Source organism: Heloderma suspectum, chromosome 4 (genome assembly GCF_057233095.1).
Source record: "Heloderma suspectum isolate Gila_16-S chromosome 4, 16-S_ref, whole genome shotgun sequence".
NCBI lineage: Eukaryota > Metazoa > Chordata > Lepidosauria > Squamata > Helodermatidae > Heloderma > Heloderma suspectum.
In genome coordinates this window covers 259,545,579-259,565,056 of record NC_139461.1, presented here as the reverse complement: position 1 = coordinate 259,565,056, position 19,478 = coordinate 259,545,579, and the positions used below count along the sequence as shown (strand labels likewise).

Below are 19,478 nucleotides of genomic sequence, written 5' to 3'. Positions count from 1 at the left end.
AGCTTACAACAGCTGGAGTTGTCTAGCTTGGAAAAAAAGGAGAGATGACAGAGGTGTACAAAAGTATGCATGGTGTGGAGAATGATCTCTCATAATACTAGAACCCAGGGTCATCCCATGAAGCTGACTGGTGGGGGATTCAGGACAATAAAAGGACTTCTTCACACAGCACATAGTCAAACCATGGAATTCGTTACCATAAGACATAGTGATGGCCACCAATTTGGATGGCTTTAAAAGGGGGGTTAGACAAATTCCTGGAGAAGGCTATCAGTGGCTACTAATCCTGATGGCTATGTACTACCTCCAGTAACAGAGGCAGTATGCCTATGTACTACCAGTTGCTGGAGAACATGGGTGGGAGAGATGGTGCTGTTGCACTTGTGTCCTGCTTGTAGGTTTCCCATGGGCAGCTGGTTGGCCACTGTGTAAACAGAATGCTGAACTAGATGGACCCTTAGTCTGATCCACCATAGCTCTTATGTTTTCTCCAGATGTGTTGGGCTGCAGCTCCCATCATTCCCAGCAATGATGGCCATTACAGTCCAGCACATCTGGAGGGCATTAGCTTGGGGAAGGCTGATTTACACAGTTCCCACCTTCTGTACCTACATTTCTGCTTTCAGACTTGAGCTCGCTGCATCAGGCTGCTACTACTTAAAATTGGAAGCTATGATTGGTGAGGTTTTGTTTTTAGATCTACATCTCACTGGTGTGTCATGCTGAGAATAGGTGCCTGATATGGGGTGGGGAGAGAGCTTCTCAGGTACCCACTCGTGCTACTTTTACCTTCTAAGTAAACCTCCTAGAATGGGATATGCACACACACACACGCTCTTTGAACCCTCTACCAACCTGATGTCATGATGGGACTGATGGCTGAAGATGATGTTGTCAGGGTATTGTCTGATGAAGGATCATGAAAGGATTAGTCCTGCCTGCTATGAATTCTGATCTGGTTAATGTACATACAGCGGTGAGAAGAAACCAGCATAGCTCCTGGTTGTGGAAACAAAACTGAGTGACAGTGCAGGATTTGGGGAAGTGGGTACAGATGATAAGTCTCAAAGGATGGAGAGAGGGAAGAAAGTGAAGGCGCAAGAAGAAGAAAGATGGATGGATCAGTCTGTTTCTCACTTTTGCATGTGTTCATTCCTAAATGCATCCCATTTTTCCATTAATCTGTGATTTTTAAAAGAAAAACTGCACTAACTGTATTTTCAATGTATTTTCCACAAAACAGACTTTTCTAAAGTATTTTCTGTCACTTATGTGTTATTCTACAATACACATTCTTAATTGCATTTTTGAGCCAAGAACTGCACCACTAAATTCAGAGAGGTGTGAAAGAACTACGTTCCAATCTGCACGTTAGCCTAGGAGGTGCAGTTCAGGCCAGTTCATATAGGAATTTACACAGATCAAATTCCTCAAGCATTGGAAGCTGGACTGACACTTGCTCATCCACTCAGCTATAGCCCATATTTATGGCCATATTTCCATATACTTTCTACCATTTGGTTTGAGAATTACTTTCACAAAGTTAACTAAGGTTTCTGTTGGCGGATTTGTTTTTGTGGGCAATGGCTAGAATTAAGTTCATGTGTGTAATAGATCTCAGGCATCTGCAGTCTCTCAGTGCCCACACCCACCCACACACAGGGCGTGTTTCAAAGCATAATTAAAAAGTTATTTTCTTGAGCTAAAGTTTGTTCTTTCATCAATAAATCTTCTCTCTCTTCTTTTTTACTTTTTAGTTCAAGGCTCATTTACTTTATGAAGGGATTATGCACAAAGGATAAGCCAAAAACAATATCAGCAAGATAAACTTTCATTAATGCAGAGTTAAAAGTAAACCTCAAACTAAATGCTACAAAGATGGGAAAGGCAAAGCCCAGCTAGTCCTCATATTAACATCCAATCATGCCAACGTAATGCTTTGGTTAAGCTGCTGGCTTCAAGGAAATAACCGGTATAAGAGTTAAATTGTAAAATCCAAAGCTTAGAGAGTCTTTCAGAAGCACAGACAAGCTGTACTAATATATCTCAAAATACCTTGCCTGCCATACCTACTGAGTCCCTTTATCTACTACATCAAAGAGTCTGAAAATCAGCCAGATAAATTATTTACACTTATAAACAACTGATCAATGCAAAAGCCAGACAAGGGTCACTCCTTGAGCAGGGCTTCATCTTTTCAGACTGTCTGCCTAACAATAATTTTTTTAAAAAATCCTATTTCTCTACACGTGGCCCTCATCCAGCAAGACACTCAGGGACACTGGGACAGTCTTACCTTAAGCATGTGAGAAACATCAGAGAAGCAATGTTAAGAGTTAGCATTGCCACTTTTTCCCCAGGACAGAAGCTTCTGTGCCACATAAATTCAACAGTAGAGATTCTACCCTGATAGGAAAAGGTTGCACCTGTTGAGTTCCTTCTTGACATTCAACAATGACACAGAGCCCTTGCCAGGAAAAGATGGTAATGCTGTATGAAAGACATTTCCAGTAAACAGTTTGTCTACCTTTCACATTTTAAGTCTGTAATGAAAGACGAGGTTCTCCCTAACTGGGGTCCCTCCAAATCTTTTGATCTACAATTGCCAAAGTGAGTAAGATTTTGATTCCATTATATAATTGCCACCCATGTCCAATGGGCTGTTGATAGTATGTTTTAGAATTTGGAGCATTATAAATATTACCCCTCTACTGCTGTCAGAACTAAAATATTAAGTATTCTGTAGAAGTACTTAAATATCTGTATCATACATCACAACAAAATTTGGGATATGTCTATATTCTCCCTTGGATCAGACCCATCTAGTCCAACACTCTGTTCTTGCAGTGGCCAGATATCAATGGAAGTCCACAAGCAGGACATTAGCACAATAGCACCCTTCCACTCATGTTCCCCAAGCACCTGGTATTCACAAGCATCTTGCCTCTGATACCGAGCCTTCATGCCACATAGCCTTTGTAAAGCTTATCCTCCATGAATTTGTCTAATCCACTTAAAGCTGTCCAAGTTGGCAGCCATCACTATGTCGTGTGTTAGTGAATTCCATAGTTTGACTATGTGCTATATGAAGTACTTCCTTTATTTATACTGAATCTCCCACCATTCATCTTCAGCTTGGATGACCCCTGAGTTCTAGTATTATGAAAGATGGAGAAAAACCTCTCTGTCCACTTTCTCCACACAGTGCATAATGTTATACATTTCTATCATGTCCCCACCTACTTACCTTTTTTCTAAGCTAAAAAGAACCAAATGTTACCATTCTTCATAGGGACATTGTTCCAGCTGGATGATCATTCTGCTTGTGCGCGCTCTCTCTCTCTCTCTCTCTCTCACACACACACACACACCTCTTAGACAAGCCCCCAGTTATTTATTATTTTATTGAAGGGATTTATCCTCTGCCCTTCCATAAGATCTCATGGTGGCTTACTAGCTGGAGGGGTGTTAATTTCCCCAAGCTCTGATGGGTATATTCTTCACCCAACAGCTCAGTGGTGCAGCTACGTAATTTTAGACCATGGACTTAAAGGTTAACATTGCTCTTCTCCCACCACCACCACCCCCATTCCATGATTTACAACCACTTCTACATTCCTGATATATTGGAGCAAAACAGAAAACCATTGTTGGACAACCCTGATTTTAAAAAAGAAAATACTCTGAGCATGTACAAATTTGCATTTTAAATTCACTTAAAGTATAGCACCCTCATGATTACAGGAACAAAATGGAGTTTGCTTCTGCTGCCCAGATGCCAAAAGTATTTACTGTTTTGTTGTAGAAAAGGGTAATTATTTTAAAGTAAAATAATAAAATGAGCATCTGTAGCCATATTGCAGATGTCCAGTTGGCCACTCCCCGGCAATAAAATGTTAAAAAAAATATAAAGAAAGGATGCTGCAGTAAGCAGCATCAGCCTCAATGGGCCCTGGTCTGCCCAGGTGCTGATGCTGGACATGTTTGCCACTGCCCCATCACCTGCCATTCTCTGAGTGGTCATTTGGGGCCCTCTGGACTGGGAGGCCCTGCCTGGACTTAGGCACCAAGGTCCAACCCTAGCTGCACCATGGCAACACAAAGATTCCAAACGGTTTCCTAACCACCATCAGCTCCCACTGAAGGAACATCAAGCAAACTTTCGGATCTGTGAACCATCAACCTAGGAAAGAAAATTATTGTCATCCAGAACCCATAACATCAAGTCCCTACTATGGTCAGAATAAGTTGTCCCAGGGATTGCCATTCTGACTACAGTCCTATTCAGTTGTTCTCCTCATGTTTAAGCTCTACACCCTGGAAAATCTGGATCTCAGAGGCCCTCTGTTGCAGTCACCATCCTTGCATAGGGGCCAACGAGAAAGATAGAGGGGGCATTTGTTCTCACTCCCCTTCCTTGTGTGTAGAACTTACATACAAGAGGGTTTATGAAATAAATTTTCATAAATAAATAAATAAATTTAAGATGATCACATATAGTCAGATCTCATGGCAATGAAGCATGACCATAAAAACTATGCAGAACTTCCTGAAACACTGTTATGATCATCTTGCTTCTCAAGGCAAAGAAAAAAAGCATGGTCTTTGCTGGTGGATAGCAGAAAGAAAATTGTTTGGTTATCAGATCAGTCTATTGCACAACTGTGAAATGTCATTAGGAAAGTTGTTTAGCGAGCTGAGAAAATTAAAGGAGCATTTTTATACAGTATATCATATCTAGTGAAATGTCAAGCTGCACAATCTTTTGTTGGCTCAAACAGTATTTATATGAATATTAAACATGTCTGCAGTTCATGAAGCTAGTCAAAAATGTCTTAAAGTATACAAGACTGTCATGCACCACCAAAGCACAGGATGATTGTAATGAACCGATAACATTTGCGTGAAAGTGTAGCCATAGCTAAGGCTGGTATTCTGCAATTCCTCATAAGGGGTGCCTTTACACCAGCCTAAAATCCTGCATTTAAAACAGGGCTTTCTCCTTCTGTTTTAAATGCAGGATCACGACTCCCTTTTTCACCCGCTTCCTTTTCCCCCTCCCCCTTCCCCCCCTTCTCCCCCATATCTGAGTCTTCAATTTCTTTCATTGATCTCGTTCCTCTTCTTGCAGCTTTTCCTCTTTTAATGGAGGGAACTCAAGCAGAATACAACGGGGTAATTTGATAGCTCATTATCTGTGATCTATTTAAAACAGAACAAAGGGCATTTAGTGCAGGAGATGCCCTGGAGGATCACAGCATCATCTAAAGAGCCCACATCCGTGAAAGAGCCATCACAATAGCAGGATAAAATCTCCATGTGAAGAAAGCCAAGGGCAGCGCATGTGCAGAATTAAACCTGGGGGCAGAATTCAGCATCCAGGAAATCCCAGTTTTGGGGTGGATGGGTGGGTTGTGTGACTGTTTTTAAAGTAGGTTTCTGGCCTTATGGTGTCAAAGTTTTATTGCCCCACACAGCTCATTGCCCCTCCCCATGACAAAATGAAGCAGATTACGCAAAACATGCACATATGCAAACATTCTTAGTTTCCTCAATTAACTAATTATAACTGTTATTTTTTTACTTAAGTAAAAAAAATTTTTTAATCCTAAAGCTGCAATACTTGGATGTAAATCCTGCTGAACTCAATATGACTTATTTCTGAGTAAACATATATAGGATTAGGGCTGCACAAGTGGAATAGAGTAAATGTGTTTCTGACAGCAAGCAGTTTTGCCCCTTACCGGGGGCCTCAAAAACTTCCTGTTTGTCTAGCCTACTGGGGACTGCAAAAATAGGAAAGGTGGGGTGTGCCACACAAATAAACAAGGCAAGGAATGGACAAGGCTGAGGAGATAACAGGCAGGGGAAGCCACATCTGCATTATCTCCCACTGCATCAAGAGATATAAAGGTATGCATGCATTTTTCTGACTTTATCTGACAACTCTATTGTAGGGGACACCTTACACCTTAAATGTTCCTTCCATTTATTTAGAATATTTTGTCCATAAAGTCTGCAAGGTGTCTTACAAAACCAAACATTAAAAACTCTAGTAATAAAAAGATCATAAATAATCTTCAACTAAACAGAAAGCATTAAACAAATAATTGTCAACCAACATTAAAATGAATAACCACTAAATGCCCAGGGGATGGAATGGGATGTTTTATTCAAGCTCCTAAATACTAATAGCATTAGTACCTGGTGAATTATTCTGGGGAGGGAAGTTTACAGCCAGGGTACTACCACAAGGAAGGTCTTATCCCTGATAGCCACACATTTCAGCTCCAAAAGTGGGGGCATTGAAATCAGGGCTTCTATGGAAGATCGTAACAATAAGGAGAGTTCATAGGGGAGCCAGCAATCCATCAGTTACCCTTGTCCTAGGGCATTTAATGCTTGATATGGCAAAACAAGGGCTGCGGTGGCTTAGTGGTTAAGACGCTGAACTGCAGACTGGAAGGTTGGCAGGTCAGCAGTTCGAGACCCGGGTGCCGCGTGACGGAGTGAGCTCCTGTCTTCGGTCCCGGCTCCTGCCAACCTAGCAGTTCGAAAGCAAGAAATTGCAAGTAGATAAATAGGCACCGCCTCGGCGGGAAAGGTAACAGCGTTCCGTGCACCTCGGTGTTCAGTCATGCCGGCCACATGACCATGGAAGCGTCTTCGGACAGCACTGGCTCTTCGGCTTAGAAACGGGGATGAGCACCGCACCCTAGAGTCGGACACGACTGGTTGGGGACACCTTTACCTTTTTACCTTTTATGGCAAAACAACACTGATCACCACTATGGGCACCATTTTTGCAGGGCAGAAATTAAATAAACAAACATACTGGCAGCCAGAGCAGATCTTGAAGACCTGGTGAAATAATGCTCAGTTCCTTTTCCCGGTTAACAGCCTAGCTGGTGCGCTTTCCAGATGGATTTCCAGTAGTCAAGCATAGCCATGGCCAAGGCATAGATAATTATGGCAAAAACAGACTTCTTTAGGAAGGATCATAGCTGGAGCATCAACTGAAGTTAGCAAAAGGGTCTAAAAGCCACAGGCACTATTTGGATATCCATCTGCATGACTGGATCTAAAAGCACCCACTATGCTGAGGGCGGAGTGCAACCCCATCCAGCAATTCCTTGCTCAAATATACTACTGATAAACAGCACCTCTGTCTTGTCTTGACTGCACAGTTAGCAAGGTCACTGTGGTGTTCACACCTTGTGCTTCCTGTGGCCTTTTGTGCCAATGCAGTGCAGCAAGCCCTGTGTGTAATTTAGTGCAGCAGGGCAAGAATTATTCAGAAGCTGCTCTGTGCCTATTTATTTATTTATTTATTCATTCATTCATTCATTTCATTTCTATACCGACCAATAGCCGAAGCTCTCTGGGAGGTTCACAAAAATTAAAACCAAAGAGCACACAATAAAACAATATAAAACATATAAAACATTAAATACAACCAGAATAAAACCTAGCAGCAATGCAAGGATTTAAAATATAGATTTAAAACAGCAAAGCTAAAAGTCTAGAAAGCTGAAATGCTAAAATGCCTGGGAAAACAAAAGGTCTCCACCTGGTGCTGGAAAGAATACAGTATAGGTGCTAGGTGAACCTCACTAGGGAGCTCATTCCACAGCTGGGGTGCCACAGCAGAAAAGGCCCTCCTCCTAGTAGCCACCCGCCTCACTTCTTTTGGCAGGAGCTCACAGAGAAGGGTCACTGAGGATGATCTTAAGGTCCAGGTGCCTATTCTTTACAAAATAATAAAGGTGCATAATCCATTCTTAGCCACAGTCTCCAGATCCGCATCCATAGATTTAAAAGCTCTACATTCACTTCTAACTGCTCAATTTCTTATGGAAATAAAAAGAACATTAATATTCCAGGAGCTTTGAAAATGCAAAAGAACTCAAAATGCAGCAGTGGGATATAATACACTAGGGGACTGGAGAAAACTCTCATCACTTTCTGGAAACAAAATTTGAATTTGTAACATTTTTCATTCACTACTGAAAAACTTGAGTAGGAGGGGGGAAGTTGCCCCCACCATTTCCAGTTAATAGTAGTGCAAACCCACAAGAAGGTAGTATTTACTTCAGCAAATAAAGAAATAACTAAAGGCATAAATTGGAAAGAAAAAAAGACTTGGTTATTTTTCATGCAGTGAAGCAGACCGAGGGCTTGAATACGCATGGAATAAAACTGGCAATAGGAATGTGCCATTTCTTGTCTCCCAGAAACCCTAGTAACTATAGCTTTATTATTTATTTTAAATTGTGCTATCTGTACATCAAACTGACATTCAAACCAGCTTGCAAAATTAAAAGCCACTACAAAAACTAAGAATAAAAACCAAATTAAAAGACATAATACAGAAATGAATGAATGAATGAATGAATGAATGAATGAATGTGTGTAGTTTATGGTGCAATCCTATTGGGATAGGTGGCTACCACCAAAATCAGAGGTGATCGCCTATCCAATGCAGGGCAGGCAGGGCGCATAGGGGATCTTCTCCGCTATGCACCAGCTGCCCTGCATTCGGGGCTAGATGGCTGATTTCGGCTGTCTAGCCACAGGACATCAGAGTGTACGTGTTGGGGGGAGGCCAGACGATGCATAGGAAGTGTTGTACTGGCACTTCTGCACTCCCCGCCCCTCCCCACCTCCAGAAACACCCCCTTTTGCCCTGCTCTGCACTGCTCATCTGAGTGCAGAGCCTGGGGACAATCCACATCACCTATGAGGCAGCAGGGGAGGCGTTATTTCCGGGAACCAAACAATCCTATGGCCATCTAGCCGCTGTCTAGCGGCCATAGGATTGCACCCTTAGTGACTAAAGGCTTTAGTAAACAAAACCCTCTTTCCTAGCATCAGTTCTCATATAATATTTCACCAAATGACAATTCCCAAGATTCTTGCAGAAAGTTGGTATAAAATTGATATAAGTTTATACCAATCATCAAATTGGTATAAAATTGATATAAGTTTGTAATATATATTATTTATTTGAGTGGTATACCGACAAATGCCCTCAGGGCTATTTACAATCATGAAATCAAACAGCAACAACATAACCAAAAATAAATAAATAATACAGCAATACAAATACCAAAATACAATATTAAATATGAAAAACATTTTAAAATATTATTTATAAAATGCATCATCTTTCTGTTAACACAGCAGGTTGGATTCCAATTTGCGCTCCACAGAATTCTGCTCACATAAAGCTCCCCTGGAGGAAGACGGGAAGTGATTTTTGCCAATTCCTCCTCCCCCCCGAAAAGCTGCTCCAAAGAGGGTTGGGAGACCCTCTGGTATCAGTGCAATTTCCTCCACAGGGAAGCCTTTGCTGGATCTAAGCCCCATTTACAATGGCAGGAGTCCTCCTGTTTATAGAAAAGCAACTCTGGATCCAACTCACGGTGATTTGTAGCAAATTAAGTTAGAAGCTCAGATAAGAAAACAATATTAATACAAAATAAGACAAGGGAGAACCCTATGTACACTGTCTTGAGTTCCCTGGTGGAATATAAATGAACCAGATTTATACATGGATTAGATGATAATGGACATTTTAAAAGGCACAGGAGAATTAATGGGTTTAACTTTGCACCTAAATATTACTAATAAGGTGGCCTGGTAGATGTCCGTAGGTGACCAAAAAATTAACATCATCACACCAAAAAAAAAAAAAAATGCTGTGCCCTGGGCCTCACTAGGTTTTATTTCATACATTGAAGGAATCCACCTTTCTTAGTTTTTGTATTGGCTTTTAATTTTTGCAAGAAAGCAAAGACTTTCTAGCAGATCACGAAAAGCAGGGAGGTTCATATAGGAGAAGACAATCTCATGGCTATGTCAGGCCAGCCTGATTAGACTTTATTTATTGTGAACAGTCCAGAGAGCTTCGGCTATTGGGCAGTATAGAAATGAAATAAATAAATATTTATTTTATGAAAATCCTCATAAAAAGCATTTCTCTAGGTGTCTTACCATTTAAAACATAACAACAACAACAACAATGCAATAAAATCAACAATACAAAACTAATAAACGTGCCAACACAGCATACAATACAATATCAGGTATAAGAGGTAACAACTTGTGGCTCTCTAGATGTTTTTGCCTTCATCTCCCATCAGCCCTAGCCAGCATAGCCAATGGTGTGGGATGATGGGAGTTGTAGGCCCAAGGAACCAGAGTGGCAAAAATTGCTCATCCCTGATATAAGAGGTAAAACCACATTGCAGGAACTAAAATAATAAAACAAAAATATTAAAATATATAAAAATACTTTAAGGTATTTTAAAAGCCTGGGGGGGGGGGAGAAAAGTCTTTAGCCCAGTGTGGTAAAGATAGCAGAATGGATGCCAGGTGAGCTTCCCTTGGGAGAGCAGTCTAGAGCACAGGGGCCACCATCAAAAAAGTCCTCACTCTTGTTGCCGCCCTTGGAGCCTCAGAATGATGGGGCGCTCGAAGAAGGGCTTTGGTGGACGACTTTAAAGTGCGTGAAGGTACATATGGGAAGAGGCGCTCCATCAGGTCCCAAGGTTCCAAGCTGTGGAGAGCTTTAGAAGTCAAAATCAGCACTTTGAACTGGGCCCAGAAACTAATTAAAGGATACCAACTTAACAACACCGATGAACAGGATCAGTCGCAGAAAACAGTTATTGGGAATTGGTCAGTACAGGTTTAATACGTTTCCTGTGACGAAGACTTGTTAATAAAGGAGTTTCAGCATCGTGTAGTAGCTTCGCTTCCGTAGCCCTACATACAATGTGCTAAAATAATTAATATACCCTTGCTTAAGCCTGAATATTATTTGGAAATTGCAAGGTCTATTTCAGATCTGAGACTTGAGGGCCTTCAGTAGAAGGCCATGTGTGTATGTGTGAATAATAGTTAATAGCTGTAGCTTTTCGATTGGATTTGTTTATAAATTTGTCATTACCCACTTCCAGATTTTTGGGACTGGGCAAACTCAGTATTCAAAGGAATAAAATCTGCTTACTTTACTTCAAAATACATCTTCTGGATTTTTTTTTTCATAATTTAAAAGTATTTCCCTTTCCTAAGACCAGCCCGACTTCTTTGGAGCTTGCAGAGAACAAGTCCAAATTATGCTTTCTGCACTGCTTTCAAAGCAAAAAAGAGAGAGAGAGAAACCCAGAAACCCTTCAATATCAAGGCTGAAGTGCGGAGGTTTTGTTCAAAAACTAAGTACAAAAGCACGCATTTAACCAGGGAGGGGGGTGTATGTGTGTGTGCGTGCACACACACATAGACACATTCACTTGAAATGACAATCCAACAATTAACTCAGATGTCAACTACAGAGTGGTCCAGATGTTAAATACCATTATCATCTCTGGCCACAGATAACAGACGAAGACAAATAACAAGGATATTCTGGAGAGAATACATACCTGAAGGAGCAAAGGGTATACACAGTTGCTACGTGTATGTATGCAATGAATCAACTGCTTCCAAACCCAATTGATTGAACAAATCACATCACATACAAACGACCTTGATCTCCTAGTCAAGATGTTTTAACAGCAACAAGAACAGTGCAAAGGAACACACCTTGCATTTCTTTATTTTCATATTCTGTTCCACACTCCAGAAGTGACTACCAAACCAAAAAAATCATATTAATCATTCATCTGCATATAAAATAAGCATCACTTATGGAATAGGTTCAATTGCCTGTATTCATTCTTCTGTGTCATTTTTAATTTTATCTTAAAACCAGACAACAAGACTTCTGTCATTCTATTTAATTGCTCTTCTGGGAAGATTGATTTAGACATCAGAGAAATACACAGTTCAAAGTGTAAATTTAAAAAGTTCAGGAAACTTCCCAAGTCTGTTCTTGGGCAGAAGAATGAGCCCATGCTGTCCTTTGCTTCTCTCTAGCTATTAAAGTACTTTCTCAGGCTCTCTACTCCATGTCCCTTTTCTCAAACAATTTTAGCTCTGATCCTGTGCACGCATCCATGCAATTAATGGCCTCATTCACATGATCACAGTGGCTTAAACAAACCACAGTGGCTTGTTTAAGCTGCAGTGATCATGCCAGGAGTCATTTGCCTAATTATCCGCCCAGGCATGGCTTGTTGTGTCATCTGAACCCAGCTGGCATGTCTTGTTGGAGGGAGACACAGTCCTCAAAAAACCCATAGGCTGGGTTATTTGAGGGTTGTTTCCACCTCAAACAAGTCATGCTGCCCAGGTTCAGATGACACAACATCACATGCCCAGCCAGGTAATTAGGCAAATGGTGCCTGGCATACACCATGGCTGAAACAAGGAGATTGTGCAAACCAGACCAGTGTGTCTTACTTCAAAAGTATGCCTTTTTATTGCTGGGAAGGAAGACTCTAGAGGTGTAGCTCAGTGGTAGAGCACATGTCTTGCATGTAGAAGGTCTCAGGTCCCTGGCATCTTCAGAGAGGACTTGGAAAGAATCTGACCTGCTGCCAGTCAGAGCAGATCATTCTGAGCTAGATCGATCAGTAATCTTATTTAATATATGGCAGCCTTCTATGCTCCTAAATTTGATGCTTGCAGGCAAAGAGATGCAGGAGTCACGTGCAAAGAGAGTCTTTAGAGTTTAAAGCTGGGGAAGGGATTAACTTCTCCCCCACTCCTCATGATTGGGGGGGGCAGTTTGTAAGAAAACAGCATACATTTTAGAGACGCCTCTGGATATGTAACCTCTAAAATTTTATAATGATAGGTGCAAGGGTTAGGGGCTCTATAGTGAATCAAAGACAGCTTGAGGCTTTGTTTCTGTTTTCTGTTCAACTGACAACAGCCAGTAAGTTGTTCCATCCCAAAAGTACACTAACTGGAAGTAAAAAAAGGAGTGCCCTGGTAAAGCTAGCCCCTGCCTGGAAGATAGAACTGTCAGTTACAAAGTTCCCGTGCTTACTTTGGGGTAAGGAAAGTACCATTTAGTTTGACTCTGAGACTGACTGACTCTGTCTGTGCCCTCTGAATCTCCAAGGCAGACCTGAGGCTACAGAAGTAGACTGTTTCAGAGAAGCCCTGGTTTGCCTTGGAAAAAACCTGAATAGCTCCAAAGCAGTCCATTTCTGTTCCGGATTCGGGCTTTGTCCAAAGCAGATGCACACCCCTATCTGATAAATGCTTCATAGTACCTGTCATGATTCTGTTCCCTTCTGCCTCCTACCTACACCTACCATCTATACTCTCATGTGCTGGTCTTAAGTACATTTCCTTCCAATTAATCAGAATTCCCAGTGCAACAATTTAATCATTCAGCCACCAGTGACTCATCTACCCTTCTGAAGAATGTAATTGGCTCCTTACGCATGAGGAAATTCAGTTGAAGGCAAATGAAAAAAAATCTGTCTATAGCCCCACTGCTTTAAAAACTTACCTTTTCTAGATGCATTTTACACTTAACAAAAACACACCTGTTGATGCATTATATACCTACACATCTTCAGTCTATAGCTACTGTCAAAGTGCTTATGCACATTTCAAGGTTTGGCAAAACTCTGATTGTTCACCGGTCCATTAACTCACTTTAAAAGCTGCCTTAAAGATTAATGAAATTAATGCAGGCCTAACACTTTAGCCAAATTTCCCCAATGGCAGTGATGCCTTTTGCAAAGTGTTTCAGTGGGATGTTAGACTCCCAGCACATGGAAATTGCTTCAATTTTCCCACACAGTGAACATAACCCAAGATCTAGAATCCAGAGAGAAGCTAGGAGTAAAATATAGAGGGCCAAAGAGATAAATTCATTTGTCTCACTGCATAACCAGAGGAGCTCTTGAGATTTTGCTAGGCTTTTCATAAATATAAAATATTACACCACTTTGCCCGAAGACAAGGCAACTGAAAGGCAGGTTTTAAATGAGACCATATGATGAAGTTTCCTCCCCCCACACCCCCTCCCCATGTGATAAAATGCTCCATCACTTTTTCATTCACTTGAAGACATCATCAGAAAGCCCACAACCTTTTTTCCACACTTGGCCTAAAAATACTATCATATTTAAATGAACAAATCATCTTGCAGAGATTAAAACGAACTTTAATATTTCACAGTCTGGTATTTACATCGCATCTGAAGCAGGTATAACATAGCCTGTTACAAAAAAAACGTTTAGGTAACAAAGTCAGCAGGTCATACAGTCACAGCATGGAGGCCAGACCACTGCAAAAGAGGATAGGTCAGGGCAGAGTTCTAAAGGCGCAGCTGTTTGTCCGCTCCTTTCTCCCTGGGTACTCCTGAAATCCTTCTCATTTTAATTAAAATTCAATGTTCACTTTGGATTATACTTTGCAAGGTATGCAATCATTCTCTGCCCCACCCCAAAGTTAAATCAACAGACCTTCATGAATCAAGGTAGCCATAAGAAGACACAGACATGGACCATGTTTACAGAAGTTAATTAACTGGGAGTGGGTAACAATCCACTTGGAAAGACTCATGTCGAAGAAAGCCTGTTCCTTCTGTGCCTGACTATGAAATGCTAAGTAGGTTCCTGCGCATCTAAATGTGAGATGCATTTACGAAAGCTACTCTATTTCCTTGTGTCTGTTGATTTCCCCTACTTTCCTTGGAAAAACACCTCTCCAAAACCTTGTCCTAAGCCATGCCAAGTGGATGCCCCCCTCCCACCCCCGATATCAGAAGAAAAAGCAACAAAATCATAACCTGGGAAATTTAACATAGTTCTTACAATATTTTCTGGTTTGGAGGAACAGATTATTAAGAGCAATAATTCAGTCCCTGAGAGGGATCTGCACTCGTTACAGCTGCCAGGTACAAATCTTTATTTAATACTGTATGTAACTAGGTTGTCCCAGTCCTCCAGGTAAAATTCAGACTGTACCAGACACAACATAGCAAAGAAAAAGAGGACACTACTCTTTGTAATATTTTCAATAGACTTTTGACAATAATTTATCCTTTTGACTCTGAAGGAACAGAAGAGATGAGAATATAACCCTGATTAGAGTAATTCCTGGACAGGGAAGGGGGAAAAAGATCAGGAGAGAACATTTCTTGATCCTTGTGGAAAACAAACAGAATGTACTGTATTTGTTCTCATCTCTTGGGGGTTGGACTCGACGGTCTTATAGGCCCCTTCCAACCCTACTATTCTATGATTCTTGTGTTTCCAACAAAGTGTAATGAAATGTTGTCTATACTGTTGATCCTCCTATACTCTAGGTAAAGAATCTGAAGCTGGTATCTAGATAAAATGTTGGAGCAACTTTATTGTCTTTCTCAGAGTTCCTCTAGTTTTATACAACTCAAGATCTTTGTGGTTCTTTGTTTCCAGAACCCTTACTCAAAGCCTGTCTGCTATGAAAGTGACAAAACATAAATTGGGAAGATTCTGTAAAAACACCATTTTTTTAAAAAAACTGTGAATACAACACTCACTCAACACCTTGATTCTCTTAGCAATCATAACCAGCCTACAGACACAGGAAATTTTTTTAAAAGGCAGGGGGAGAGCTGCTTTTCCTTTGTAGCCATCAAGAGATTCTATATAACTCCAATATTTAACTGAGCAGGAGGGGAAGAAATGCATATTTCTTGCAGGTACATCCACAATATGGAAGGAAAATGTGGAGAAGGGAGTTCTTGTAACTGCATTCAAAACCCTTAACTGTAGACTTAGTAGCAATTGATGGTTAAATACCTTAGAGGCTGCACTGAATCAGTAGTTGATGCAATATTTAATCTTCAAAACAAGGGAAATTTTCCAAGATCTCTACCCAGACAGGTGTGTCAACCCTTTTCTGTAATCCTTGGTGCTGTTCTAGCAGTAGGGAGCAGATTGCGGCACCACTCCCATGGCAGATGTGCTTGAGGAAGAACAATAAAGTGCCCATAAAAAATAGCCATCCTATGCCACAACTGCATTCTATCCTTTGCCAAGAAAGTCCTCTTGTTCCCAGCTCTGCAGAGCATTCAAGGAATACCTTGCACTTGAACAAAGGCCACGTTGTGCCATTTTTGCAAAGCTGGCCATGTCAACGCAGATTGCAACTGATAAGAGCAGATCTTCCAAAGTCTACCGTGTAACCTGTGAATAAAAAAGAATGCATCAGACAGGCCTCTGACGGTTTTTGTCAAGACAGCTTCAGCTATTGGGCGGTATAGAAATGTAATAAATAAATAAGAGCCTCAGTACATTCCAGACAGGTCTTACATCAGTGGGCTTTCCCATTCACTTCAATTGAAGGGGGCGTCCTTTTTCAGAGATTCTCCCTCTACTTGGATAAATGAGGAAGCCCTTGCAGGCTGCTCTGTGTGTGCACTGTATTCTTCTGTGCTGAGATGAACGGAATGAAATAGTTTTTCATAGAATTTCAAAGAATGTTTAGATTATTTTTTCTTTCTACAGACCTGATCTATTCCTTTTCCTTATATGAGCACCATCTAAAAATAACTTCTTTCAGAAATTATTCTGTAGGGCTTAGTTGACTGAAACATGTACTCTTCACAAGTCAACATTTTGGAAACAAAACCCTGTTTTGTTTTGTTTTAAGCTAAAATGTTCTGGGAAGAAAATCAGATGAAAGTCAACGATGGTTAGAGGCCGACAATTTTAGTCCATGTCTAAAAGCTGATGCGTGTCGAGAGGGTAGCCATGTAAATCTATTGCAACTCACACCGTTCTGTGGCACCCTTAAAAAAGCTAACACATTGATTGTAGCATGATGCACTAAGTAGACACTGATGTCATATATTGGGTAAGGTTTTCATGAGATTGATGGATTCCCACTTCATATAGCTAAATCCAAGGGCCTTTCATTTGTAATATCCAACACTTTGCTGTCCGCTGAATACATCGGATAAATTAGGCTCTCACCTATGAAGACAATGTGGCATCAATAAAAAAAAGCTAGCCCTAGAAAAAGGGCTGGATCTGACAAGTTCAGCCCCATAGCAGCCTTCTGTAGAATGCCAAAGACAGCCAAAGACAACCTACTTCAATCACCTTCCTTAAAACAGGATCCTCCATCTACCACATGAACATGATCTTATAGTGAGTTTGCAGGGTGTTCAAAATAGTACATTTCTGTGCATGGCTGCTGCTTTATGCCAAGAAATGCATTTTCTTGCATGTGTATCCATAAAGGAAGGAAATGGAAGAAACCAGTCAATCAAATTTAAAGTGCCCACTGAATGCCCAGCTTTCAAGAGCAACAGCAAAGACGGAAGGATGCACTGAGGAAGAGTGGGCATGTGATTTATTTGGAAGCAGGGGGAATCTATTCCAAAATGCTTAAATATTAACATTTCTTAAAATTTTAATACCCTCAAGCACTTCTTGGCTTCCAATTCCAAGATTACCTTAAGTGACCTTTTTAGCAACCAAAGTGCAAAGTAGTTTTAAAATGTAAAATTCATCTAGCAGAGCTACATTTATGTCATTTTATTTATTTATTTATTAAATTTCTTAATTGCCCATCTGGCCAGTCACCTGGCCACTCTGGACGATGTACATCAATACAAACAGTTTTTAAACAATAAAATTTTACATTAAAACATCATATTTCTAAAAATACCCTAATCCATCCCAAAAGCCTGCCTGAACAACTATGTTTTTAATGTGTGGCGGACGCTCATTAAAGAGGGGGCATGGAGGAGTTCCCTAGAGAGGGAGTTCCACAGAGTGGGGGCCACCACAGAGAAGGCCCTCTCCCTCGTCCTCACCAGCCTAGCTGTCCTGGCTGATGGAACAGATGAGAGGAGGCCATCTGAGGCTGATCTTGTTAAGCGGCTTGTCTGGTGTTGCTGGAGGCGCTCCTTGAGATAGGCTTGGCCGGAACCATATAGGGTTTTAAAGGTCAAAACAACACCTTGAATTTGGCCCAGAAAACAACTGGTAACCAGTGCCACTCCTTCAGCACCAGAGTGATGTGATCACGCTGGTGGCTGCCTTTCATCCTGCGAGCCGCTGCGTTCTGTACCAGCTGCAGCTTCTGAACCATGTTCAAGGGTAAACCCACATACAGCGCATTACAGTAGTCTAGATGAGAGGAGACCAGGGCATATACTACCAATGGGAGCAGATGGTTGGGAAGGTAGGGGCGCAGCCACCATATCAGATGGAGTTGGTACAGCGCTGTCTGGCTCACAGCTGACACCTGAGCCTCCATGGACAGCTGGGAGTCTAAAATGACTACCAGGCTGTGGACCTGGTCTTTCAAGGGTAGCTGTACCCCACTCAACACCAGGTCGATATCCCCCAACCTCCTCTTGTCTCCCACCAAAAGTACCTCAGTCTTGTCAGGGTCCAGCTTCAGCTTATTCCTCCCCATCTAGCCACTCACCGTCTCCAGACATTTGGACAGGGGTTCTACGGCCAACCTTGGTGAAGATTTAAACGAGAGGTAGAGCTGCATGTCATCTGCATATTGGTGACACCACATCCCAAACCTCCTGATGATAGTCCCCAGCGGCTTCACGTAGATGTTAAATAGCATCGGGGAGAGGATGGAACCCTGTGGCAACCCACAAGTGAGCAGCCACGGGTCCAAAACCTCCTCTTCCAGTGCTACCCTCTGGTACCTGCTGGAGAGGAAGGACGGAACCACCGTAATACGGTGTCTCCAATGCCCAACCCCTCCAGGCGGTCCAGGGGGATACCATGGTCAACAGTATCAAAAGCCACTGAGAGGTCGAGGAGAACAAGGAAGGAGCATTTGCTCCTGTTCAAAGCCCTCCTCATATCATCCACCAAGGTGAACAAGGCCGTTTCTCTCCCATGCCCGGGCCTGAAGCCCGACTGAGATGGATCTAAATAATCAGCTTCTTCCAAGTGTGCCTTCAACTGCATCGGCACCACCTGCTCCATCACCTTACCCAAAAATGGCAGATTCAAAACTGGGCGAAAGTTGTTCAAAACATGGGGATCCAAGGAGGGCTTTTTAAAAAGCGGTCTTATCACTGCCTCCTTGAGAGCTGATGGCATCACTCCCTCCTCAAGGGAGGTGTTCACCACCACCCTAATCCCCTCACCCAGTCTCTCTCTGCAGCTCATAATGAGCCAAGACGGGCAAGGATCAAATAAGCAGGTGGTCGGCCTTACAGATGAAAGCACTTTGTCCACTTTATCAGAAGGAAGAACCTGGAACCAATCCCACAAAACCGGTTTGCCACAGACCGCCTCTTGCTCGCTAAGTGTATCCACAGAGCACGGAATAACACTCCTAATCCAATCAATTTTATCCGCAAAGTGCCTTGCCAAGGTCTCACAGGAGGCCTTCGAATGCTCCAGTGGTTCCAGAGCAACTGGACCGACCAGGCTCCAGACCACTTGGAACAGCCTCCTGGGACAGCACTCTGCAGGCACGATAGAGGCAGCATAATATTCCTTTTTTGCTGCCTTCACTGCCACATGATAGGTGGAAGATACAGCATTAGCCTCTGTCTGATGGTCTTTGGAGCGAGACTTCCACCACCGGTG

At 41.9% G+C, this 19,478-nt stretch overlaps 1 protein-coding gene across 2 annotated transcripts in view; it reads right to left on the bottom strand.

Moving 5' to 3' along the window:
- The window catches only part of TAFA3 (TAFA chemokine like family member 3), a 202,168-nt gene that overhangs the window by 18,299 nt on the left and 164,391 nt on the right, over nucleotides 1-19,478 (bottom strand). The window contains exon 6 of one of the 2 annotated variants that reach the window (XM_084853470.1): nucleotides 14,055-16,085. The exons of the other annotated variant lie outside the window; for it this stretch is intronic. Coding sequence (XP_084709596.1) covers nucleotides 16,074-16,085 — 12 coding nt within the window. The 3' untranslated portion in view covers nucleotides 14,055-16,073. Of the gene's footprint in view, nucleotides 1-14,054; nucleotides 16,086-19,478 lie in introns of those variants that run through there. 2 annotated transcript variants of the gene reach the window in all.